General features: G+C 44.2%; 1 protein-coding gene across 2 annotated transcripts in view; it reads right to left on the reverse strand.

Moving 5' to 3' along the window:
• Positions 1 to 1,631: 1,631 nt before the first annotated feature.
• LOC115409525 (CCR4-NOT transcription complex subunit 3-like) overlaps positions 1,632 to 20,541 on the reverse strand; it is a 33,797-nt gene continuing 14,887 nt past the window's right edge. The window contains exons 6-20 of one of the 2 annotated variants that reach the window (XM_030120749.1): positions 18,653 to 18,781; positions 17,234 to 17,329; positions 14,276 to 14,404; positions 14,017 to 14,107; positions 13,644 to 13,777; positions 12,471 to 12,527; positions 11,175 to 12,159; positions 10,726 to 10,831; positions 10,406 to 10,553; positions 9,329 to 9,425; positions 8,882 to 9,083; positions 8,499 to 8,540; positions 6,486 to 6,618; positions 6,256 to 6,381; positions 1,632 to 5,764 (exon numbers count right to left, since the gene is read on the reverse strand). In XM_030120749.1, coding sequence (XP_029976609.1) covers positions 5,666 to 5,764; positions 6,256 to 6,381; positions 6,486 to 6,618; positions 8,499 to 8,540; positions 8,882 to 9,083; positions 9,329 to 9,425; positions 10,406 to 10,553; positions 10,726 to 10,831; positions 11,175 to 12,159; positions 12,471 to 12,527; positions 13,644 to 13,777; positions 14,017 to 14,107; positions 14,276 to 14,404; positions 17,234 to 17,329; positions 18,653 to 18,781 — 2,574 coding nt within the window. In that variant the 3' untranslated portion in view covers positions 1,632 to 5,665. The remainder of the gene's footprint in view (positions 5,765 to 6,255; positions 6,382 to 6,485; positions 6,619 to 8,498; positions 8,541 to 8,881; positions 9,084 to 9,328; positions 9,426 to 10,405; positions 10,554 to 10,725; positions 10,832 to 11,174; positions 12,160 to 12,470; positions 12,528 to 13,643; positions 13,778 to 14,016; positions 14,108 to 14,275; positions 14,405 to 17,233; positions 17,330 to 18,652; positions 18,782 to 20,541) is intronic. The other variant, XM_030120750.1, reaches the window with a different exon arrangement.

Below are 20,541 nucleotides of genomic sequence, written 5' to 3' on the forward strand. Positions count from 1 at the left end.
AAGGAAGCGCGGCTCGTACTAATGGCCTTTCCCAGAGAACGCACTCTTAATCTAACCTGCAGCCTCTCCCACTAAAGCTTCATAAAAGCTTTATTGTTCCATGCAGCGCCACATAATGCAGTCACACTCATAAAATGTACGGCGCAACGCCTGCCCTCCGCCCCTCCTCCCCCTCCAGGCTCTCTGCCATGGAACGTACATGCTGTTCGCCGGTGAAGTGACAGGTGCAGCAGCAGCGTTTGGCTCCTCGAGCAGCAGCAGCAGCAGGACCGACTGCTGAAGCTCGCTCTGCCTTATTTTCACCGTTTGATCCAACATCACCGAAGACCGGTGAGGAAAATGTTCCCCTTCAAACTGCGGTTAACAGCGTGAGGAATGAGGGCTTATAAAGTGCGACTGTAACGCTGACGCTTTCAGCAGTAATGTGCTCGCTTAACTGATCACTATTTAATATTCATCTCTCTCTATCCTGCAGTTTTCACTCTATTCAAAACTGTCTTATCTCGTTACTATTCCATTAGACTCCTGGTGATTGGAGGAATGCACCGTTAATCACGAACTAAATCAAAGAGGCTTCGATTGCAGGAGTTGTGATCAGAATCAGCAGCTTTAAGTAGCTTAGCTTTGCTTTATGGCAGAATTCCAGAGGTTTGTGGTTTTGGAGGCACTCACATCCAGACGGGAGGACGTCTTCCTCCACCTGAATTCAGCTCAACTTCAGACTGAAGCTGCAAACAGCCAGGAGGAAGCCGAGTGAAAAAGTGAAATTCTTTACAATATTATGAATCCATCTAACAGGGCTACTGACTGAGTACTAGTAAAAACACCTGACAAGAACGGATTTATTCCATATTATCGGCACCGACAACGCGGCCCCCTGACCTCTTCTCAGAGCCCGGAGCTGCTGACGTGCTGTGAAAAAGTAAAACAGAAAAACCATGACGGACTTTAGTCTTCCAATGTGCCTGAATGCCTCCAAAAAGTCACCTTTAAAGTTACAGGTTACGGTTTCTTTATTGCAAATGGTAAATTCCACCTCGTTGTGTCTCACAACTCAAATTACATTCTCATTTCCAGCATTGTGCACACACAGTGGTTGATCCCACACTAAGGACAGGTTTGTATGTTTTCCAGTGGAAAATGGAAAACTTTTATTGCGTTTGGGCTGTCTGTTCACACGACACTGCCCTGAGCCACTGCAAATGGGAATTCTCCTTGGAAAAGGGCGACAACGCAACTTTTCCGAGACACTGCTGCTCATGAGCAACACAGTCACAGTAAATCGTTCTGCACATAAACGAGCAGATGAACATTAAGAACAGTGTTTTCCTCACTACTCCCAGTCCATACACTCCTGAGAATTAGTAGTTTTCAAAACACACTATTAAGACAAAGTTCAGTGTGAGGAAACAGTTTTGTGAAGTAACTTTACGACTTTTCTAAAAAGTAACTGAAGCTACCATTTTCGCAACAGGCCAACATCGATCATTAAAAGTACTGCTCTGCTGCCTTTTTTCCGGGATATTTAAAAGCAGAAACTGTTGATATTTTTCTTTTCATCTTTCACATCTTGCCAACTCATTTGGAGGTTCTTTGATCAGTCTCGCCACGAAGCACCACATGAGCACAGATTTCTGAAAAGTAATTCTTTTATTAATATCTTACAATCCTTTATTCATGGTTATGTCATTATTTACGTTTTTCACCGCCACTTTGCAAGTGTCATTATTTCATGCTGTCTGACGACAACAAACAAATGAAAAGATTTTTTTTTTTTTAAAAAAGTAAAGGAGAGGTTTGAAGAATGAGTCTATACAACACTTGTCAAAGGAGCAGAGAGAGAGATTCACATTTGGGCTCTTGGATTGATCTCTCGTCCCTTCCGCTTGTCAAAAATAAAGTAAACACAAATGATTAAAAGCAGGACTGTCAGTCAAGTGAATAAAGAGTGGAGGTGTGTGTGTGTCTGTGTTCGTGTGTGTGAGATAAGGGAAAAAAAAAAAACGCCTCAAAAATCTTTAAAACAACACCTTGTTCTCAGCTGCGTTGCAAAATGCTTTCCTCTAATCTGCCATAAATACTCCAACAAATAGAAAATATAAAGATGGTCTCTGTTCCAGGTGCTGCTCCAAACATTGGAGGATATTTGCTTGGAAAACAAAAAAAAAAAGTTTTTCTTGTGTGTGTGAAATGAACAGGGTCGCTGTAGAGGAGAAAGCAAGCTAAAAATTCAAAGTGTGGTACGAGTTTGCTGTTGTGCTGCGGCGACGAGAGCTGCTGGCGGATACATTTCCTCATAAAATGGTTTATCAAATACTTCCTGAGAAACAAAGGAAATATCTACCTGGCATGAAGAGGGAGAGGAGAGCGACTGAAAAAAGGGGAAGGTGTGAAGAAGAGCTACAAGCATGATGCAGGCAGTGTGTGTGTGTGTGTGTGTGTGTGTGTGTGTGTGTGTGTGTGTGTGTGTGTGTGTGTGTGTGCGTGTGTTTATCGTGGGCCCAGTCGAACTTTTGGGTGTGTAAACATGGAGCAGAGAGCTGGAGGACAGAGGAGATGTGGGCAGCAGTGCTGGTGTTGCTCGGTTTGCGCTCTTCAGCACAGAGGAGGAGGAGGAGGAGGAGGAGGAGGAAGGAGGGAGACTAACAAACTGTCCATCCAGCTGCTGGGAACATCCGACACCCACCACACCAGTGAGAGAAGCCGTTCAGCCGATCTCCGGCCTGAAACACGGACGTTCAGAGAGCAGCTCTGCTTTTTAAATCCAGTTTCTAAACCTGCTTCATTCCAGCTGAGACACCGTGTGAAACGCAGCGAACCTTTAACCTCCCGAGTGCTTAGGAGCATAAACTCACATCTCCTCTTCTACATCAGCTTTGTAACGACAACAGACTAAGTGACGGGCTGAATTCATCCAGGACAAATCAGTACACGCAGACTCGATATGAAGCATTTCCAAACCCCAAACCTTGACCTTAAATCCAACTCTAATCCGATACGGCCTTAAAACCGATTCTTCACCTTTAAAAACCATGTAATCCAGTGTGGAATCTTCCAGTTTTCAGGTCCCATTATGAGAAACATACAAGATCATCAACATGTCAGAGCCACCGATTCACCCTTCAGGCATCATAACGGATTAGACGCACAGAGAGAACATGCAACTTCACACAGTGAACCCTGAGCATGAAATAGTCTCACGGTGAATCCCGGGGAGCCAACAACCTAATCTTTTATGAGTTCTACCAGTGTTTTCAAAACTGTGACGTTTCAGCAGCTTTACAGAGGTTGTAAAACTGGGGGGGGGGGGAATTTGTTTTTGTACAAAGTAATGTGCAAAAATAACTTCTGGACAGCTGAAGAAACCAGCAGTTTTAATAAGTAACCCCTCCAAAAAAAACTACACCTCAACTACATTTACAGACGCATGCAAACGTTTCCTTGGGGCCAAAAGAGTTAAATAAAAGTAGAGAAAGCTAATCAGTGAGTTTCAGATGGGGCAGGCTTCAGATAGTCTGGATACAAGTCGAATAACTATGGAACGGTTTCATCAGCATGTCACAAACAGCGACTGTCATCAGGACAAAGTGGGTACAGCAGATGGACAGAAACCCTGCGTCCACACAGATGTGAGCAGCTGGATTCACTTCCTCATCGCTCCTCTCACATCCATCGCGTCGGTTAGAAGGTAAAATGAAAAAATGCGTTGCGTGACTGGATGTGATCAGAGGAAAAACCAAGGTAAAAATGGCTTTTTGGTTTTTTTTGGATGACAAAATTGAAAGCTGGCGGCCAAACGCACAATTTAAACTAAAACTCAAAACCGGTCTGATCCCATTTTGTTAAAATTTAGACGTGACTCCGCGCACCAGGCAAAAAGCTGTTACTCCCAACACCTGCCCACTGGTCACACACAGGTATTTCTGGAGCGCAGTGGGTGGCAGACTCACTAAAACACACCAGCTGCTTTGTACGCCTTTGAAAAAATATGACAAAAACAACAAGAGGCCCTCTGAAACGCGGAGGAGGCCCAATGTGAACTCCACCCCGAGCGAGGCTGCTGCTGCTGCTGCAGCGCCCCCATCAGGACACGGCGAGGTGACGGCGGCTCACCTGAGGCTCAACCGGCCCCTCCCACCGACAGCAGCGGCGATGCCGAACTCGGCAATTAGATCCTCCCACTGTTCCTGAAGGCAGCGCCAGAGAAACTGGCTAATCCAGGTTCAACGCTCAACTCACACCTCACAGGCCGCATAAAAGCAAACCCACACACTCGTATTCACCCAGCGTCACTTTTGGGAGTTATTGCAACATGCCGTTAGTTTCAACTTGAATAAAATTCTGGTTTTTAATTAATTTTTCATCCCTGATGGAGCCGGCTTGTGACAATAGCTCTCACACTAACCTGAGGTGTGAGTCACAACGAGAATCTGTTCCTCATTAAAAGTTGGTGACGAACGAGTCACCAAGTGAACAAGAAATTAACCAGAAGCCAGACATTAACTCAAGCTGAAAGAAACGGGAAAACGTTTGCAATGTGGGGGGAAAAAAATGCATTGAAAAGCATGAAGAGCACTTTTTATCCCGTCTGAAGGGGACAGACGAGCGCCAGACGTTCCTGGATCACTTTCTCTAATTCATGTGTTCATGAGAAGCTGGGAAGGAGAAAAATGTCTCAGTCCCAGTGGGAACTTCACCGGCGACTACTGTCAACCTGGGAACGCAGTGCTGGTAAAGTCAAATTCTTTGGGAAACAAATCTGAACTCACTTCCATGAAAACGTATTTTAATAATGATGCAAACTGGAATAACTTTACTGTAGGTGGAAAAAGAGCAAAAAAGAAGTGGGGGAAAAAAAAAAACCCAAAAAGCATCTGACCACTGACAAACTGGAGACTTCCCACTGGGACTGTGGGATGTTTTGGAGAACTTGGAACTTGAAGGACATGAAAAATAGTATTTTTAAAGTGATCTGCTCTGTAATTAACAAACCTCATTGTAGGTAAATTGAAAATGCAGACTTTATTAGCTTGATTTACAAGGATGAACATCACTTAAACGTGTGGCGACATGATGCTCATCGCTCGGCTGCAGATTTCCCCTCCTGGCTGCAAAACTAGACTTCCTAAACCAACATCTCTCCTGAATTCCCAGCTCAATGAACGCTCGCTGCCTTCGGGACAGAGTGGGAGGTTTAAATGGCAGGTTTCAGCCTCAGGACGCGCTGAATTCACATTTGAGGCGGTTCCCCGCTCGGCCGCATCGCTGCGTAGCTGAGGTGTGAACGGCGTCGACACCCGGGGCGGAGCCGACAGTCACCAATTATCTTTGGTCCTTTTGGTGTTAATATACGCAACAGTTTTTAAAGCCAACGTGAATGTAAACAAAGAGGGAAGAAAGCAAATCATCGCTGTGAAGTGTGTGTGTGTGTGTGTGTGTGTGTTGTGTGTCAGGAAAAGGTGGAAATCAGATGTGATGGGGGGGTGGAGGGGGTGTGAGGGCGGTAAGGCGGGGTTGGTGGGTCAGAGGGAGGAGGGCGGTTTCAAATGTGTCTCTGTGACCCCGTCTGACCCCCGCACGCCTCCTCTCCCCCCGTCCAGCTGGGCTGAGGTCAGATCCAGGAATGTCAGCAGGGGGATCGGCCGTCTCCGTCCGTCCGCGAGGGTCACTGCAGGTCTCGGTCTTCTAGGTACCGGTACTCGAACGTGAAACCCTCCTTCTTCCGCTGGCCCCACTTCTCATAGTCAAAGTAAATGTATGTTCCCTGAAAACAAGAAGAGACGACTTCAGAGAGTCACCAGCTGCTCGTTTTGATCGAAAGCAGGTACACATGATGGATGAATAGACAACAGACCAAAAGACTGCTGCGGCGGCCTTCAAACCTTCGAAACGTTTGAAAATGACTGGCACTAATGTAAATTACATATCTGTTTGAAGGAGGATTTTGAAATTCCAAACAGCTTCACTTGCTGCAGAATAATGCGTCCATTCATCACACAGGACAGGTGTATGAATGTGCCGTTTTACCTTTATCATTTTCATGACACTCTTCCTGTAATCAAATGTGGCAATACTCGCATTTCCTCCACATGACTGAGAAATCATCTTTCTAGGACAAGTTGTGAGATTTTTATAGCAAAGAGAAGTGGATGGGAATCAGTTGTTGCCGCAAACAGGATGATTTCCAAGTGTCTCTTGAAGCTGAAGGCAGCGGCAGGGGAAAGCTGAACGGGAAGCAGCGGACGTGACGCTCACCTGCTCAAACTCATCAGTGATGGTCTTGGGCTCTTCGTGCCTCTGAAACCACATCATGTACTTAGTGTGGAACCTCCACGACTGCTTCTTCAGGGCTTTGGCTGCCAGATACTGGGCCTTAGTGCCCTGCAGGGGTCGACAGGGAGGAGGGGCAGAGAAAACAGAACTTGTTGATGTAGGAAATCAGCAGTTTGTAAACTTGAGACTTTGACAAAAGAGCGAGACGGTACCTCCAGGTAGTAAAAGATGAAGAAGAGGGTTTCTGTGGAAAGCCTCTGGTAAAACTCTACAGTGTCCGAGTGGGGCGGTGGCACCTGGTGGTGGAAAGGCAGGGTGGGGCACGGGTTCCTCATCAGGTACTGCCTGTGGCGAGGACACGGAGGAGTCAGCAACACAGAGACTGAAGATTTCACAGAGAGGCAGGTACAACGCAGAGGCAGCAGACCTTTATGAAACAGGTAATCTACGAGGTTCTGTTTCTTAAAAAAAAAAGAAGAAAAAACTTATGATAAACTGAAGTTTATCAGAGAGCACATAAATGGATAGGTATAAACTACATACTGTGCAAAAACATTGTATTCTCCTTTAATTTAATGAGCACGTTTCCTTTTTTCATGCCGTTTGAACAAATTGGGAGTAAAATTAGATTTTAATTTAGTGAAAATACGTGGCGCTTTCACAGATCTCTCATTTTAGTTGTGTCACGCTATGCTGCTTCTCAGCACGATCTATACATGTATCTGTATATACTTTAGAAACACAGTTTTAGTTTTCATGAGTTCCAAAAGGGGAAATATCAGAAATTAATTACTGAAACTGCATGTTAAGGTTTCACTTTTTTTTTGGTATAAATGTAAAATGAGCACATGTGCGTGTACACACACGTTTAAAATGCTTGGAACTACAGAGACTTGATGGATCCAGCCAAAGTAGGAAAAGTCTGTATTGGGTCAAACAGACAAACAAACACAGACAGAAGCACTTTTTCCATCTAAACCCAGTATTTTTAGACCAGTGACAAACTCGGTGTGTCCTCGTTTCCATTAGGTCTGTGAGCACCATAAATAACACCCATGTGGTTTAAACTCGGCGGCGGAGCAGAAAGTTTGGAGAGGGAACAGCAACGGGGTAACATGAGCACTTCTTATCAAACACGGCTAGAAGTTAGTGTTTGTCAAAAGAAAGAGGAAAAATAAAAGATCTGCCACATGTTTATTTCACTCAAGAGTTGACAACAGGCTCCCATTTTAAATACAGAAGAAATCCCTGGAGGCTGACTCGGTGTGTGTGTGTGTGTGTGTGTGTTCTTTTCTCTTGGCTGTTAAACAACAGGTACTGTGGGACAAGAGGCTTTGAGTGTTTGGTTTTAAATGTCAATTGGAGCTGTGTGGGCTGAATGCATGAAGGTACAGTACAGGCAATCTGCTCTGTAAGAGTGTGTGTGTGTGTGTGTGTGTGTGTGTGTGTGTAGGTATGCATCATCACACACACATCAGAAAAACCCTAAATAAACAGATGAGCTTCTGAAGGGCCAAATGGCGGGTAGTGGTTGTTGCTCTTGCCTCACAGTAGGAAATTCCCCAGTTCGAGTCCTTTCTGTGGTGAGTTTGCATGTTTTTCCTCATATTCTGATTAATTTCCTGAGTCATAGCTGTGAATGAGCCTGTCTCCGTGTTTGACCTGTGCAGACTGTCAGCTGGGATTGGCTCTGAATTCAGTTAAAGCAGTAGAAATTACAGATTAAATTTTAATTCAGCTGCTTTATAGGAATTCAAATGTACTGGCTATAACAGCTGAGTGGCTTTTTGACTCCAGTCTATCCCAAAACCACTAAATCCCTTTAAATCTTTACATCAGAGCATCTTGGCAAGTTTTTTTTCCCCTCAGAAGATGCTTGTCGACACTGATTGAACACCTAGCCTCTGCTTTTATGTCAGACAAGCGATTTTAACAAAATTAAATTTGAAATTTTCTTTTCATGCATCAATATTTGCAACAAAATCAAACTCCTGAAAGGAGTGAGAAAACACTGGAGGGATAAATGGAAGCTGACTGGGATTTCTCTAACTTTATACAAGTGAAGCAGATCACGGATGAAGGTGTTTCCCTCTAAACGACTGGTGTGCATCGTCATTGTGTGAAAACAAACACATTGTGCATACATTATTCTATGCCGCGTTCTTATCACCCCCATACGGCGTGTACAGCATCCCATATTGTGCACATATTCTCTTTTTCTTTACCTCTGTACTTTTTGCGGGCCATCAGACTTCACTTCTGGATCGCTGTGGGATCAATGAAAGAATATCTAATCTAAGTACTGCAGGAAAGCATCAGTAACAATTAACAATGCGGCAATCAAAATATGGTCATATTCCTGTTTGGAGCCGACCGAACCGCTGCAAGGGGGCAAAACCCGGCGTTACTGAATTCCAGAAAGTGAAAGTTGAACTGTCCAGTTGAGTTAATCCACAGGTGAGTAGTAAAGCATGAATATGATACACTGCGATCTGAGCTTTTCTTCTTGTGCCGTGTCCAGTGCTGGCTTATTACTCGCTCTCTAGCTTTGGGGAAAAAAAGGAATCAGATTCTGAAAATGGCGGTTTAAAAACCAAGTCGCTCGCACCTGATTCTCTCGGAGTCGGACGGGTGTGGCATGTGTGTCCACGCCGCCTCCTCCATGGCCTGTTGGTAGAGCTGGTCTTTGGACAGGGGAACCGGCCCCAGCGGACAGACCCCTAACGACGGGGGGATGCTGACCTCGGACAGCGAGGGCTGAGGTGCTGAGGGGGGGCCCGAGGGGGCCGTAGTGCTGCTGGGGAAGATGTCTGAGTGGGGGTGGGGGGAGCAAAAGGAAGGGAAGGTCAGGATTTGAGAGTCAGAGAGACAAAGAGAGAGAAGTTGAGTCAGGGATGATAATATCATCAGCAGTTCTTGTTCAGAGGAGGCTGAGAGTGGGAGGTGAGATGACATTTTGTTCCATTAAACTACGGCTCTTCTATTTCTGCTCGGTGGCAACCCTCTCGCTCCTTTTATTCAGGTATATACGTGTGCGTGTGTGTGTGTGTGTTACCTGTGGTGAGGTGCAGGGAGGACATGTCTCCCTCGATCCCTGAGCTGAGTGCTGCTCGCTCGGCCATGGACTTGAGGCTGCTCAGAGGCTCCTGGGGCTGATGAAGACAGACAAGGAGGCTCATGGGAAAACAGATTCTCCTGGACGTTCAGAGAAAACGCCGGCTCCGTGCCACGAGTAACGTTCACATCTGTTTGCTCTCATGACCCAAAAAATAAAGTACACGTGACTCCGGGTCAGACAGCTGAGGACTGACTGCAAACCTGAAGACGTGAGGCGCGTTTGTGTGGATGGAAAAGAAACTCCGCAGGTAGTTTAATATCTGACAGGTGAACCGTTTGATTTCCACTGAGGGTCGGCTCAGCTTAAAACTAAAGCTTATGTTCATCATTAATAAGGTTAAAACAACATAATTCAATATAACACAACCAAGAATGACTGAAAAATTGGTCTCACTCCTTCACAAATTGATACAATTGAAATTTAAAATGTAAAAAGGAATATAGGACCTCTGGTTGAGATACGAAGCAAACTGCACTCAATAAATTCATAATTAACTTAATGCCAAATATTTCTAAATACTCCACTATGGATAAACCATGCCTTTAAAAACAAAACAAAGACAAAACATCAGCTCCAGTTACATGAAACCAGTACTGGCCATTTCTTCGGATTCTTCCATTTCGGTGAAATTTCTTCATATCTGATAAGAGTTTGTTTTCTGTACAAACAGCAGCACTGAGACCAAAACCACCCCCACCGGATTCGTCTGTTGGCACAATTAATTAAAGTGGAAGTAAAGCTGCTCTTCCTGCACTCGCAGGAAAATTAATACCCAGCGGAGTATTTGGGAGATTAACTTCTTTATGAAGTGACAACAGCAAACGGCATCTTCTCCTCAAAGGCCCCGGTCAGAAAAACAAGGATTTTAACACACCTGAAGGTATGTGAAGCTGGTGGGCAGTGTGTGTGTGTGTGTGTGTGTGTGTGTGTGTGTGTGTGTGTGTGTGTGTGTGTGTGTGTGTGTGTGTGTGTGTGTGTGTGTGTGTGTGTGTGTGTGTATGTTCACGCTCTCACCTTGATGCTGTCGGAGGGCTGTGAGAAGGACAGCGGGCCGTTCAGCAGGCTGCTGCCGCTCACCGTTTTGGCCTCGCTGTAGGAGGCCGGTGACGGGGAACTGGACGACAAACTCACAGAGCCCAGTAAACTGGGACCAGTGTCCTTACTGCACGGAGGAGGAGGAGGAGGACAGGTGAGAGGGTGACACAGATCACTTCAGGTATATGATTCAATAACTGTAATAGTTGGGAAGTTATTTTTTAAAAAAAACAACAACACCCCAACTGTAAACGTAACGGCAGAAAAGTAAAGTTCGTGCTTTGAGACTTCATACTCACGGCTGATTGGCTGTGGAGGTCAAACTTGAAGATTGGCTGCTTTGTGATTGGCTGGCACTGTTAAGGGCGGAGTCTGTTGTGCTGTCTGCTACCACAGCACTGTAACCTGCGGCGTCAAGAAGACGAAACTCCAGTCAGGTCAACAGAGTCAACGAGATTTCAGATCTGGCTGGAAGTGACAGGAGTTCACAGCTGGATGTCTTTTTCCTCCATTAAACATTTGAATGAATGAAACGTCCACAGCAGTGTTTTCTCATAAGGATCCACACAGTTTCTCTCTTAATTCAAATTTTGCTCTAGAAGGACATTTTTAATGATTTTCCAGCCTCCACAGGTTTCACCAGAATGTCAATAACTGCCCTAAAAGCCAGAAGCGCTGCTCTTTAAGTCCGATATGGATCAATAACAGACTTCTGCTGCTGCTGCTTGTGCACTTGTCAGATACTCACTTGTGCTACCGTTCTGCTTCTGCTGGCTTGGCGGTCGTACAGAGAGCGAAGAGTTTCCTCCCACCACTCCGCTTCCCGGTGATCCTGAGCTGCCTCCATTGCTCCCGATGACTCCAACGCCGCTACCGGGAGCTAGCCCGCCCACCTGGGTCGGAGAAACGAGGGAGGGGCCCTGCGCCCCGGACTGACCGGAGCCCAGACCCAGAATCCCCGAGCCGATGCTGCCCATCCCCGGCGCCGCGCCCAGCAGACCCCCCGTCGAGGACGTCGGCCCGCCGACCGTCATGTTCCCGCTGCCGATTGAACCGAGCGCGCCGATGGAGCCGAGCGTGCCGATGCCCGTCGACGTGCTGACGCCTCCCAGCGAGCCGGGCAAGCCGGAGCCCACCGTGCCTGAGGCGGCCGCCTGAGCGTAAGGCGCCGGGGTGGAGCTGGACAAGAGGCCCGACATGCTGCTCAAGGATGCCGGCATCCCCGAGAGGCCGAGGCCCGTGGACATGGAGCTGGTGGTGATGGAGCCGGACATGCCTCCCTTCCCCAGGGGGAGGCCCAGGCCCAGGCCCAGGCTGTTGGAGGTCGGCGTGAGCCCCGACAGGGCCTGGAGCTGAGAGTTTGACGTGAGCCCCTGCGTGCTGGCGTTGGGTGGGGAGGAGGCAGAGGAGGCCGGGTGGCTGTTGGTGGAGGTGACGGGGTTGGAGACGGGGGCGGAGGAGGAGATCACTGAGTTTTTGGCCTGCTGCTGCTGTGCTGACAGGTGCGGCTGCTGCTGGGTGGCGTTACTGTAGCTGCCAGCGGAAGTGTTGGAGAGGAAACTTCCCGAGTTGATGTGGTGACTGTTGCCCCCAGAGCTGCTGCTGCTGCTGCTTCCTCCCCCAGCAATGGTCGCCATAGAGACCAGTGAAGATGAGGTCAGTCCCGAGACGGAGGAAGAAGAGGAGGAGGAGGAAGAGGATAACAAGGGGGGGTTTCCATTCTTCACAGGTGACTGCAAGAGAAAAAAAACATCGATCCTTTTGCTTTGGTACAATTATCAACCTGCCACCACGGACGTCTTCCTACATTGTTGAGATCAAAGCTTAGTGTTGGATTAGTACCAACCTCATCATACACTAATCTGCTTTAACCATCTGCTATTTAATTATTTCTAAGCACTGGATTATTTTGACTTGCAACACTCTTTTTTATTAAAGTGCATTATTTTACTGGAGCTTTCTGCATCAGTGGTGACTGGAAACATTTTTAATGTGAAGCGAATGAGAAGTAAAGCCAGACAAACGCCAGCAGGTTCACACCAACCTGACAAACTTCACTGTCTGTCGAACGTCCCCGCTTCTTGTCATCTTCTGAGTTCTCCTGAAAAACACAACACTCCTGCTGTCATCATTTCATATATTAGAGCTATATAGATCTACAATTGAATAGAGGTTACAAAATCAGCAAAAGATATCATTTTCAGGTAGGTAAAGACCAAATCTTCTATGATGAAATTCAATTTTAAGGAGAATATCCTGTGGATTTGAAAGTTATAGTTTATTGGTACAGTTAAGTGTTATGTTCTGTATGTCAATAGATAAATGTGGACATGCTTTCAGTCTGATGAACCCCTCACACCTGATCAAACATGGGGAAGGAAATACTAAACTGAATTTCTTGTTGAGCTTGTGTCCCACCAACATTTACTTCACGAACAATAACACAAAAGGTCTGAGTTGCATTTTGCATTTTCATCTGTATGAAATCTCTCTGCTTTGATTCATCTCCCAACAACTTTAGAAAGTCTTCACAGAAATACTAAACTAAGTTCAACTACAGTGAATCCCAGGAGTGGCTGCGGCGCGCTGTGCAGTCCATCCTCTCCATTTGCCTTTCATACCAGAGTTTAACTCCTCATCAGCTGCTGTGAACATTACCACGCCTTCTATTCAGACACACTGGCCCTATAATAACTGCTCTCACTCCATACTGTGTGTGGGCGAAGAGGAAGAACAGACGATGTTAAGGCAATACAGCAGAACAATAAGAGCAGATGGCAGGGCACTACAATAGCTACAAAGGCAATTATCTTACATTTTTATTTCACATCCTGACCCGACTTGCCTGGAGGTGAGAGTTAACAATCGACTTAATTTCCCTCCGTTATGTCACAGCGACCCACGGTGACAAGAGCAGAGGTCATGAGGAGATAATAACCCCATTGTTTCAGGTGCTGAAGTAGCAGTCAAGTCAATGTTTATTAAATCCACATGAATAGAAAAACTATTCTTTTTAGATTAGTCATTGGAGAGAGAGCAAGATGAGGTGGAAAACAAAGGCTAATATTATGCAGGAAAGTTTGGCCACTTTTCAACAGAAACAGCAAAGTTGTAATTACTCTTCGTTACTTAAAAGCACACTGAAATAACTTTATGGAGTGTCTGAACAGATTTTTCAGTGCACGGAGCAAAATTCTGAGCAGGAGAAGTTTCTTACTGTAGTGCAAGTGGCCGGCGACGGGGGGATGGGTGAGGATGAGGTGGTGGAGGTGGGTGTGCTGCTGGAGTGCTGGAAGATCTCGTCCTCCAAGTGCGAGTGTCCCGGCGGGGAGGTGGCGACCAGCGACTGAGCTGCAGGGAGGAAGTCTGATCAACTCCACAAACATCTGACACATTCATATCCACAGAAATGTGCTTTTGGATTTTTTTCTTTCTTGGGGAAAAAAATGGTTTTTAGCAATGAAGAGAAGCACTAGTCCCAATATTTGGAAGCCAATCTAAATGTGCTCGTTGATGCCAAACAGTAGAGCACAAATAAATAGATTAACATTTAAAGCCATTGCCTGAAAATATTAATTATTTCCACTTACGAATGTCCTCCAGATCCAGGTCGTCATAAAGGAACTCATTCTCCTCAAAGTCCGGATCCTGTGACGAATCCAGGTAGTACTCCACATCGTCCTAGAAAAAGGGGAAGGAAAGTTCAAGAAACATGAGCTTCTTTTGTATTTTCAGCTGTTGGGTTCCACCGGGGGTGAATTATTACTTTTCTTCATGATATCATGCAACATCAAGCAAGTTTAACGGATGTTGAGACAACGATGAAGAAACAGAAAGAGTCGGACAAACCTTGATCTTCTTGATGGCTTCCACCTGCACCGAGTCATTGTCCAGCATCCTCAGTATCGTCTCCAGCATCAGGATGTGGTGCCGATGCTTCTCAATGAACTTCTTCAGCTCCTCGATTCGATCCTGCTTCTGTAAGCGGAACATTTTCGACATACGACCGTTTAAAAAATTATCTCAAGTAAAACTACATTGATTTTTATGAAACGTGTCCGAATCTTTTTCTAGTCCAAACCCGTTTTTGTTGTTTTTTTTAAATGCAAGCACTGGCAGCATTTCACTGCACAACACAAACTTCAATTAAATATTTATTGCAACAACAAGAAACAAAACTGCATTTAGAAAGAAAAACATGCAAGGAGTAGAGTAACCGGAAGGAAAAATGTGTTAAACTTTAAGTAAAATGAGGCGGACAGAAACCTGAGAATTACACGAGCGTGCAGCACGAGCCACTGCTGCATGTGCACTTTAGGGCTTAATGGATCATATAGCAACAAAAGCACTACTTCTGATTTTAATATTTAATCTTCAACTCTTCTACAGTTAATTCACACGGTCTTGAGCACTTTAGATGTCATATGTTGCACTATTTATTTTTCCAAAAGGTGCTCCGGGGGTCATCAGAATAAAACTGAACACAATGCAGGCAGGCCAACGCCGGCGTGTCGCTCCAGATCGCAGCCCGGACTGATGTGATTATTGCTAAGAGAAAAATAAAACGGCGGGAAGCAGCTGTTAAAACACAAAGCTGGAACACTTATAGATATACGTTGTTCAGCTGCGTTAAGTGAAAGCAGCAGAGTGGAAGCTGTTAATGTGTTTCAGCTCGGCGCACATTAATGCTGCACCAGCAACAACAACGCTCCTCCGTACAGAGCTCGGGAGCGAACACACCTCAGCTTCATCCTCTTATCAGGTCCGCTGGAGGGGCTTTTTCCAGCAGGCCGCCTCGTCTTTCTTTTTAAAACTTTTCACTTCACTTGGTGAGATACATCATGTGAACAGAAGCTGCAATCTTGTAACGTATTGAAATATGAGCCCAAAATCATGAAATACATGAAAATATAAAGCCGTCAGTAAAAAAAATATAAGCAGCAGTTGAATTGTAGGCATTAAGTGCAATGATTTTATTTTGATTTCTAGACTTTATTTTTAAATTAATGTTTTTAATCAGAGTCAGGCACCGTTTTTTTGGATGCTGAACTTGGTGGTAATAATGTACCTGCTGGGGACTATAGCGCCCCCTACAGATCAGGAATCATAGCCAATATCTCCTTACAAAAAAGCCAAACCCTGAAAAGCTTCGACTTAACTGAACAGACACCGTTCTCACCAAATTTAACAAACTGTATTCCCCAGAAACTGAGCTGGTGAACCACTAACTGACCAAGTTCAGCTAATGGTGTTTTTCCTCAACACATCACACTGAGCAAATAGTAAACTGCAAATTAGCACAGCCTGAAATGTGGGAAGAAAAAAAAAACCCTCCACCCCTTATTTAAAAAGTATGTTCTTGCTTTTTTTTTTTTTTTTTTTTTTTAAATTGTTGGTCGAACCCCTGTGAAACTGCATCTAAAAGTTAAGCCTTTGATTTGTGTGCATGCGTGCGTGCATTTCTGCATTCTCTGGGAATGAGCACAGGAATCATTAAGACAGAAGAGAATGGTGAGCATCCAGGTGGTAAAGAGGACAAATCACTGGTTTCTGTTAAATTTGCAGATAACAACTTCTTTAATAAGGATATAATCTGTAGAGATGATAATCTGTTCTGGGGTCGGAGCTGAAATCAGACGCCTCGGAAGACTGGGGCAGCAAACTGTCACGAGCAGATGGAATTTATTGATGCTGATGTTTTGTTTTCTGCCCATTTGAAAACAGCAGAATAAATTAGAATATATAGACTTTCTCTCTAGTATTAAAAATAAATAATATAATGCATTTGAAGATGATACAATAGGAATTAATCTGTTCATTTTGGCTCCAAGCAGCTCTACAAAAAATACAAAAGAAATACTCAAGCAAAAATGAGGGCATAAACACCACCTGACTGAATACTGTTACTTACAATGTCAAAGTTAAAATATTTAACAGCCCATTTAGTAAAAATCTACTATTAAATATGTTAAAATATTCTTCCACAGACCTGGAAATTATTATTCATTCCCAACTAATTTTACCTTGATTAACTCATTAAACTCCAGTTTATGCATCAAAACTTTAAATGCACACACACTGGTCCTTCTCTAAAACACACAGACTTCTATAGAAATGTTATGATTCACTGCAGCCCAAGGAACTGCTGAACCAATATGATATAAGTAAATACTATTTTTCTGTTTTAGGCCTGAAGAGTCGTGCGTCTGTGAGCTATTTAAAAAACTTAATCTTATCTGTTGCGTGTGAGTGAACTCATGTCAGTGCATTAAGAAGCTGGTACTCTTCACATTAGGTCATCTCAGACCAGAAACTCACATCAGAACAACGATGCAACATTTTGCTGAGTGTATCTGCTGCGAGACAAGCTCCTACTTCTGGCAGCAGAGCAGGAAATCGAGGCTAAAACCCCACAGGGACTCATTTTTTCCTACGTATGGTTAAGCTGCAGCCACTTTCTGCAACCTAAGAAGTCTGAGACTGTATGTTCGAGGTATGAATGTCAAACACAGGACGTTCAAGGCCTGAGTCATTGAAATGTCTGCACCGTCTTCAGTCAATGAGTTTTCTTGGGGAAAAAAAAAAAAAAAAAGAGGCCTCTGGAGGAGACTTTCAAGAGAAAGGAGAGAAATGGTCAGCAAGGTTATTCTCATCAGGCCTGAGACAGACGATGAATGAAGGACATGCTGTCTGACCTCTGAGAAGCATTGGAGAGAGGAGAGGAAAAAAGAGCCGTGTGTCGGAGGAGCAGTAAAAGACAGGAGAAGTGAGCGGGGAGCAGAATAATGAACGAATCAGATCACCCACCTCCTTGTCTCCTTTCTTTTTCCTCGTCTGGACCGACAGGGACTCCACTTCGCTCTCAAACTGGTCCACCTGCATGTTTAATGTGTCTATCGTGTTCTGGAAGGAGAAAAAAATAAGTTTTACAGATGCTGTAGAAACTGATTCGTCTGGTTGTCAGAGGTTGATATCGATCGGAACTGAACAGACGAGAAAGTTTGACTCTTGGAATTATTGGTTGAATAAAACAGGAAATAAAAGATGCACAAAGTGGCCTGAGGTCATTTTAATGGTAGAGCAAAGTTTTTTTTTTTCCCAAAGCAATATAGAAAAGCAATTCTTTTACAGAAAATCCAGATTGTAACAAGGTTGTATGTAAATGCACTTAACAAGATATTTCTACGTTACATAAATGTACCACATCCAAGGAAATGCACAATGAGACAAAAGCAGCAAACCTTTAACATGAAGCAGATTGTTCTCGTGATTTAAGAAGAAAAATCCTTTTAGTTTGCTGAATAAATCGATCTGTTTTGTTCGTACATCCTGACAATGCTTCAGATTAGACACTGAAGGGCTCATCAGTATGAACCCTGGTGTGCTTGTTGTGTTCCTGCAGACCATTTGTGGAGCTGAAACGAGTGAACTGCGTTCGTTTGAACCACTTCACACAGACTCCCGTGTGGTTAAATGAAAGAGATAAAAAAAAGAGTGTGAATGCTGGAAGGATTAAAGAACACAATGTGACAGGCTTCAGAAAGGTCTAAATGTGTGTGAAAGAGGGACTCCCGAAGCTGTTTTAAAAAATGTTTCCATATCAATAGGTGTTGGTGAGTTCTGGCTACAAAAACTTGTCAGCTTCTGGTCTGACGTTAGAAATGTCAGTATGAGTTAACCAGGCTAAAATACAAACTGTTCTCTCTTATTTAAGCTTAGAACTGTAGCATACGTGCAACCGCTGCTTTAAATTACATACCGAGTGTAGCAGAAGCGGCTTCTCTTGATTAAAGCTTAGTTTTTGACTGCAGTGAAGTCTCATTTCTCGCTTTTAGGTTCCATCAAAGACAAACTAAAACAGTTAAAGCTATACACACTATAAACTGACTCATGTGTGAGATGTTCAGCTTTTCACTTTAGTGTCCGAGTGTTTTAAAAGTTCTCCAACACACTTGACGCTGACAGACAGACTCATCTGAATGTGAAACAAGTCTACGGTTGGAATTATTGGGAAGGAATTTAGGACTTAATAATGCATTACAAATGTATCGTTACTGGCATTTTGACATGTAGTCTTCCTTCCTAATTTGTAACTCTGGTATTTGCTGCGAGCTACTGCTGACTGTTGCTCACATAAAGCACACTGAAAAAAAAAAGAAAAAAAGACAAATATAGAAAAGAAAATGAGATTACTTCCTGGAGTATGTGTGTGTCTGTTTAGCTCACCGTTAGCCACGTGCCGACCTCCTCCTTCTCCCTTTGTGCGGGGTCGACCTTCTGGGCCAGACCCAGCCCTTCTTTAGAGTATGCCTTCGTCTTTGTTTCTCGTTCCACAATCTTGAACCGCTCCATTTGCTGGGAGCACAAACATACAAAGAACAAACACTTTATGACTTTCTACAATTAAAAGAAGCCCCCCCCCCAAAAAAAATACATCCAAAGTCTTTGAGAGCTAAATTTCTTCTGATATTTCAAAGATCTACCTTAAATGTGTACTTAAGATCCATGAACAAATATCCAAGGTAAGACCTTTAAAGGAGGTTTGAATAATTCAAAGTGCCACAAAGATGACTGACAAGGTCGTAATGAGATCAAACTGAGGATAAGAACAATCAATATTCACCTCGTGCTGATTTATCTGTCAAGATTACACGTGAATTAATCAGCATGAAATGAAAAATTCCTAAGATGACAACGGCAAGTAAAAAAAAACCAGATAAAACTAAAATCAAAACCCCCCAAAAAGAAAAGCAAATATACTGACAAGCTTTTATGAGACAATAAAACAGCCAATAAAGGAAATGAAGAAAATGGAAGAAAAAAAAAAGTGAATAATTGTGCATAACGTGTTACTCAAGCGCTGACAGTCGCACACGAATATGAGGTTATTAACTGAACACTGAGCCTTTAAACGCTCTCCTCACGGACACAATCTCCCCAGTTTGAGTCCGGCTTGTTTGCATGTTCTATGTCAGTGAGGGTTTTCTGTTTGATCTGTGTGTAGATGAATTTATCAAAAATCACACAAGTCTGTAGCATATTTTTCTCCCCTCACGCAATTCTGGAAACAATCTTTAACATATTGAAGCCTTGTGGCCAAAAAACAAACTGAATGCCTCTCAGTCCACCTTTAACAGGACACAGTAACGCTGTGTTTTTCTGCTGAAGGTTTGTACTTCTGTGTGCGAACACTCAGTGTGAGTGGTGATGAAACTTCATCTTGCCAAGTCAAAATGAGCCCCGCAGTCTGCTTCCTGCGGGACCGGACTGTAATTTCAGGCCAGCCAGCCAAACCACATGAACACTGGTGGAGAGAGCGGCTCGAGGATCGGAAAAAATAAAAAGGAAGTGGTGGAGATCAGAGGGAGCTCTGCCGAGTCGCTCTCGTCTCATTGTGCAGGCAGGTGGCTGGCTTTCAGGCCATCTCAATGGGCCTCATCAAAGCCTCGCGCAGCTCTGGAGCCTGACGGGCGGAGCGGCCAGGCTAAAGAGCAGGTGTTCGATGTCGAACCGACTCCCGCGGATCCCAGCTCTATAATCAGCATATCCTGAGAGCAGCTTTTGGGTCTAACTATTGGATCAGCACCAGAGCCTGCCACAGTATTTAACACCGTCACTCATATTGACTGACAGGTTTTTATGAATACTCTGTTACCAGTCACTGCCACATCAAAAACCATGAAAAAAGAGCAAATTAGCATAACACATCAACATGGTAATATGCATCTATCATCCATTTTCTATACTGCTTGAGAACACTTGGGGTCATGTGACGCCGAGAATAATTGCAGCTGATGAGTGAATACAGAGTCCAGCACAGGGGAAATACAGTGAGAACATGCAAACTGCACACAGAAAGGGCCCTCAAGCCCAGAATGAAACCTGGGATCAAACATGACTATGGAAAAACCTTGAGGCATATCTCAAAGAGATGCTCCAGTTTTGTCATGCAGTCCTAAAAATGAAAACATCTGACTGGTTCCAGGTTTACTCAGCGCCAGAGGAAAATAACCGCTCATGTAGCCATTCAGAACAATCTCTTTTTTTTTTTTTTTTTTAAACACTGTTTAAAGACCATTATGTCATGTGAATTATTGTATTAAGTTGTACAAGTT

This window comes from Salarias fasciatus, chromosome 22 (genome assembly GCF_902148845.1).
Source record: "Salarias fasciatus chromosome 22, fSalaFa1.1, whole genome shotgun sequence".
NCBI lineage: Eukaryota > Metazoa > Chordata > Actinopteri > Blenniiformes > Blenniidae > Salarias > Salarias fasciatus.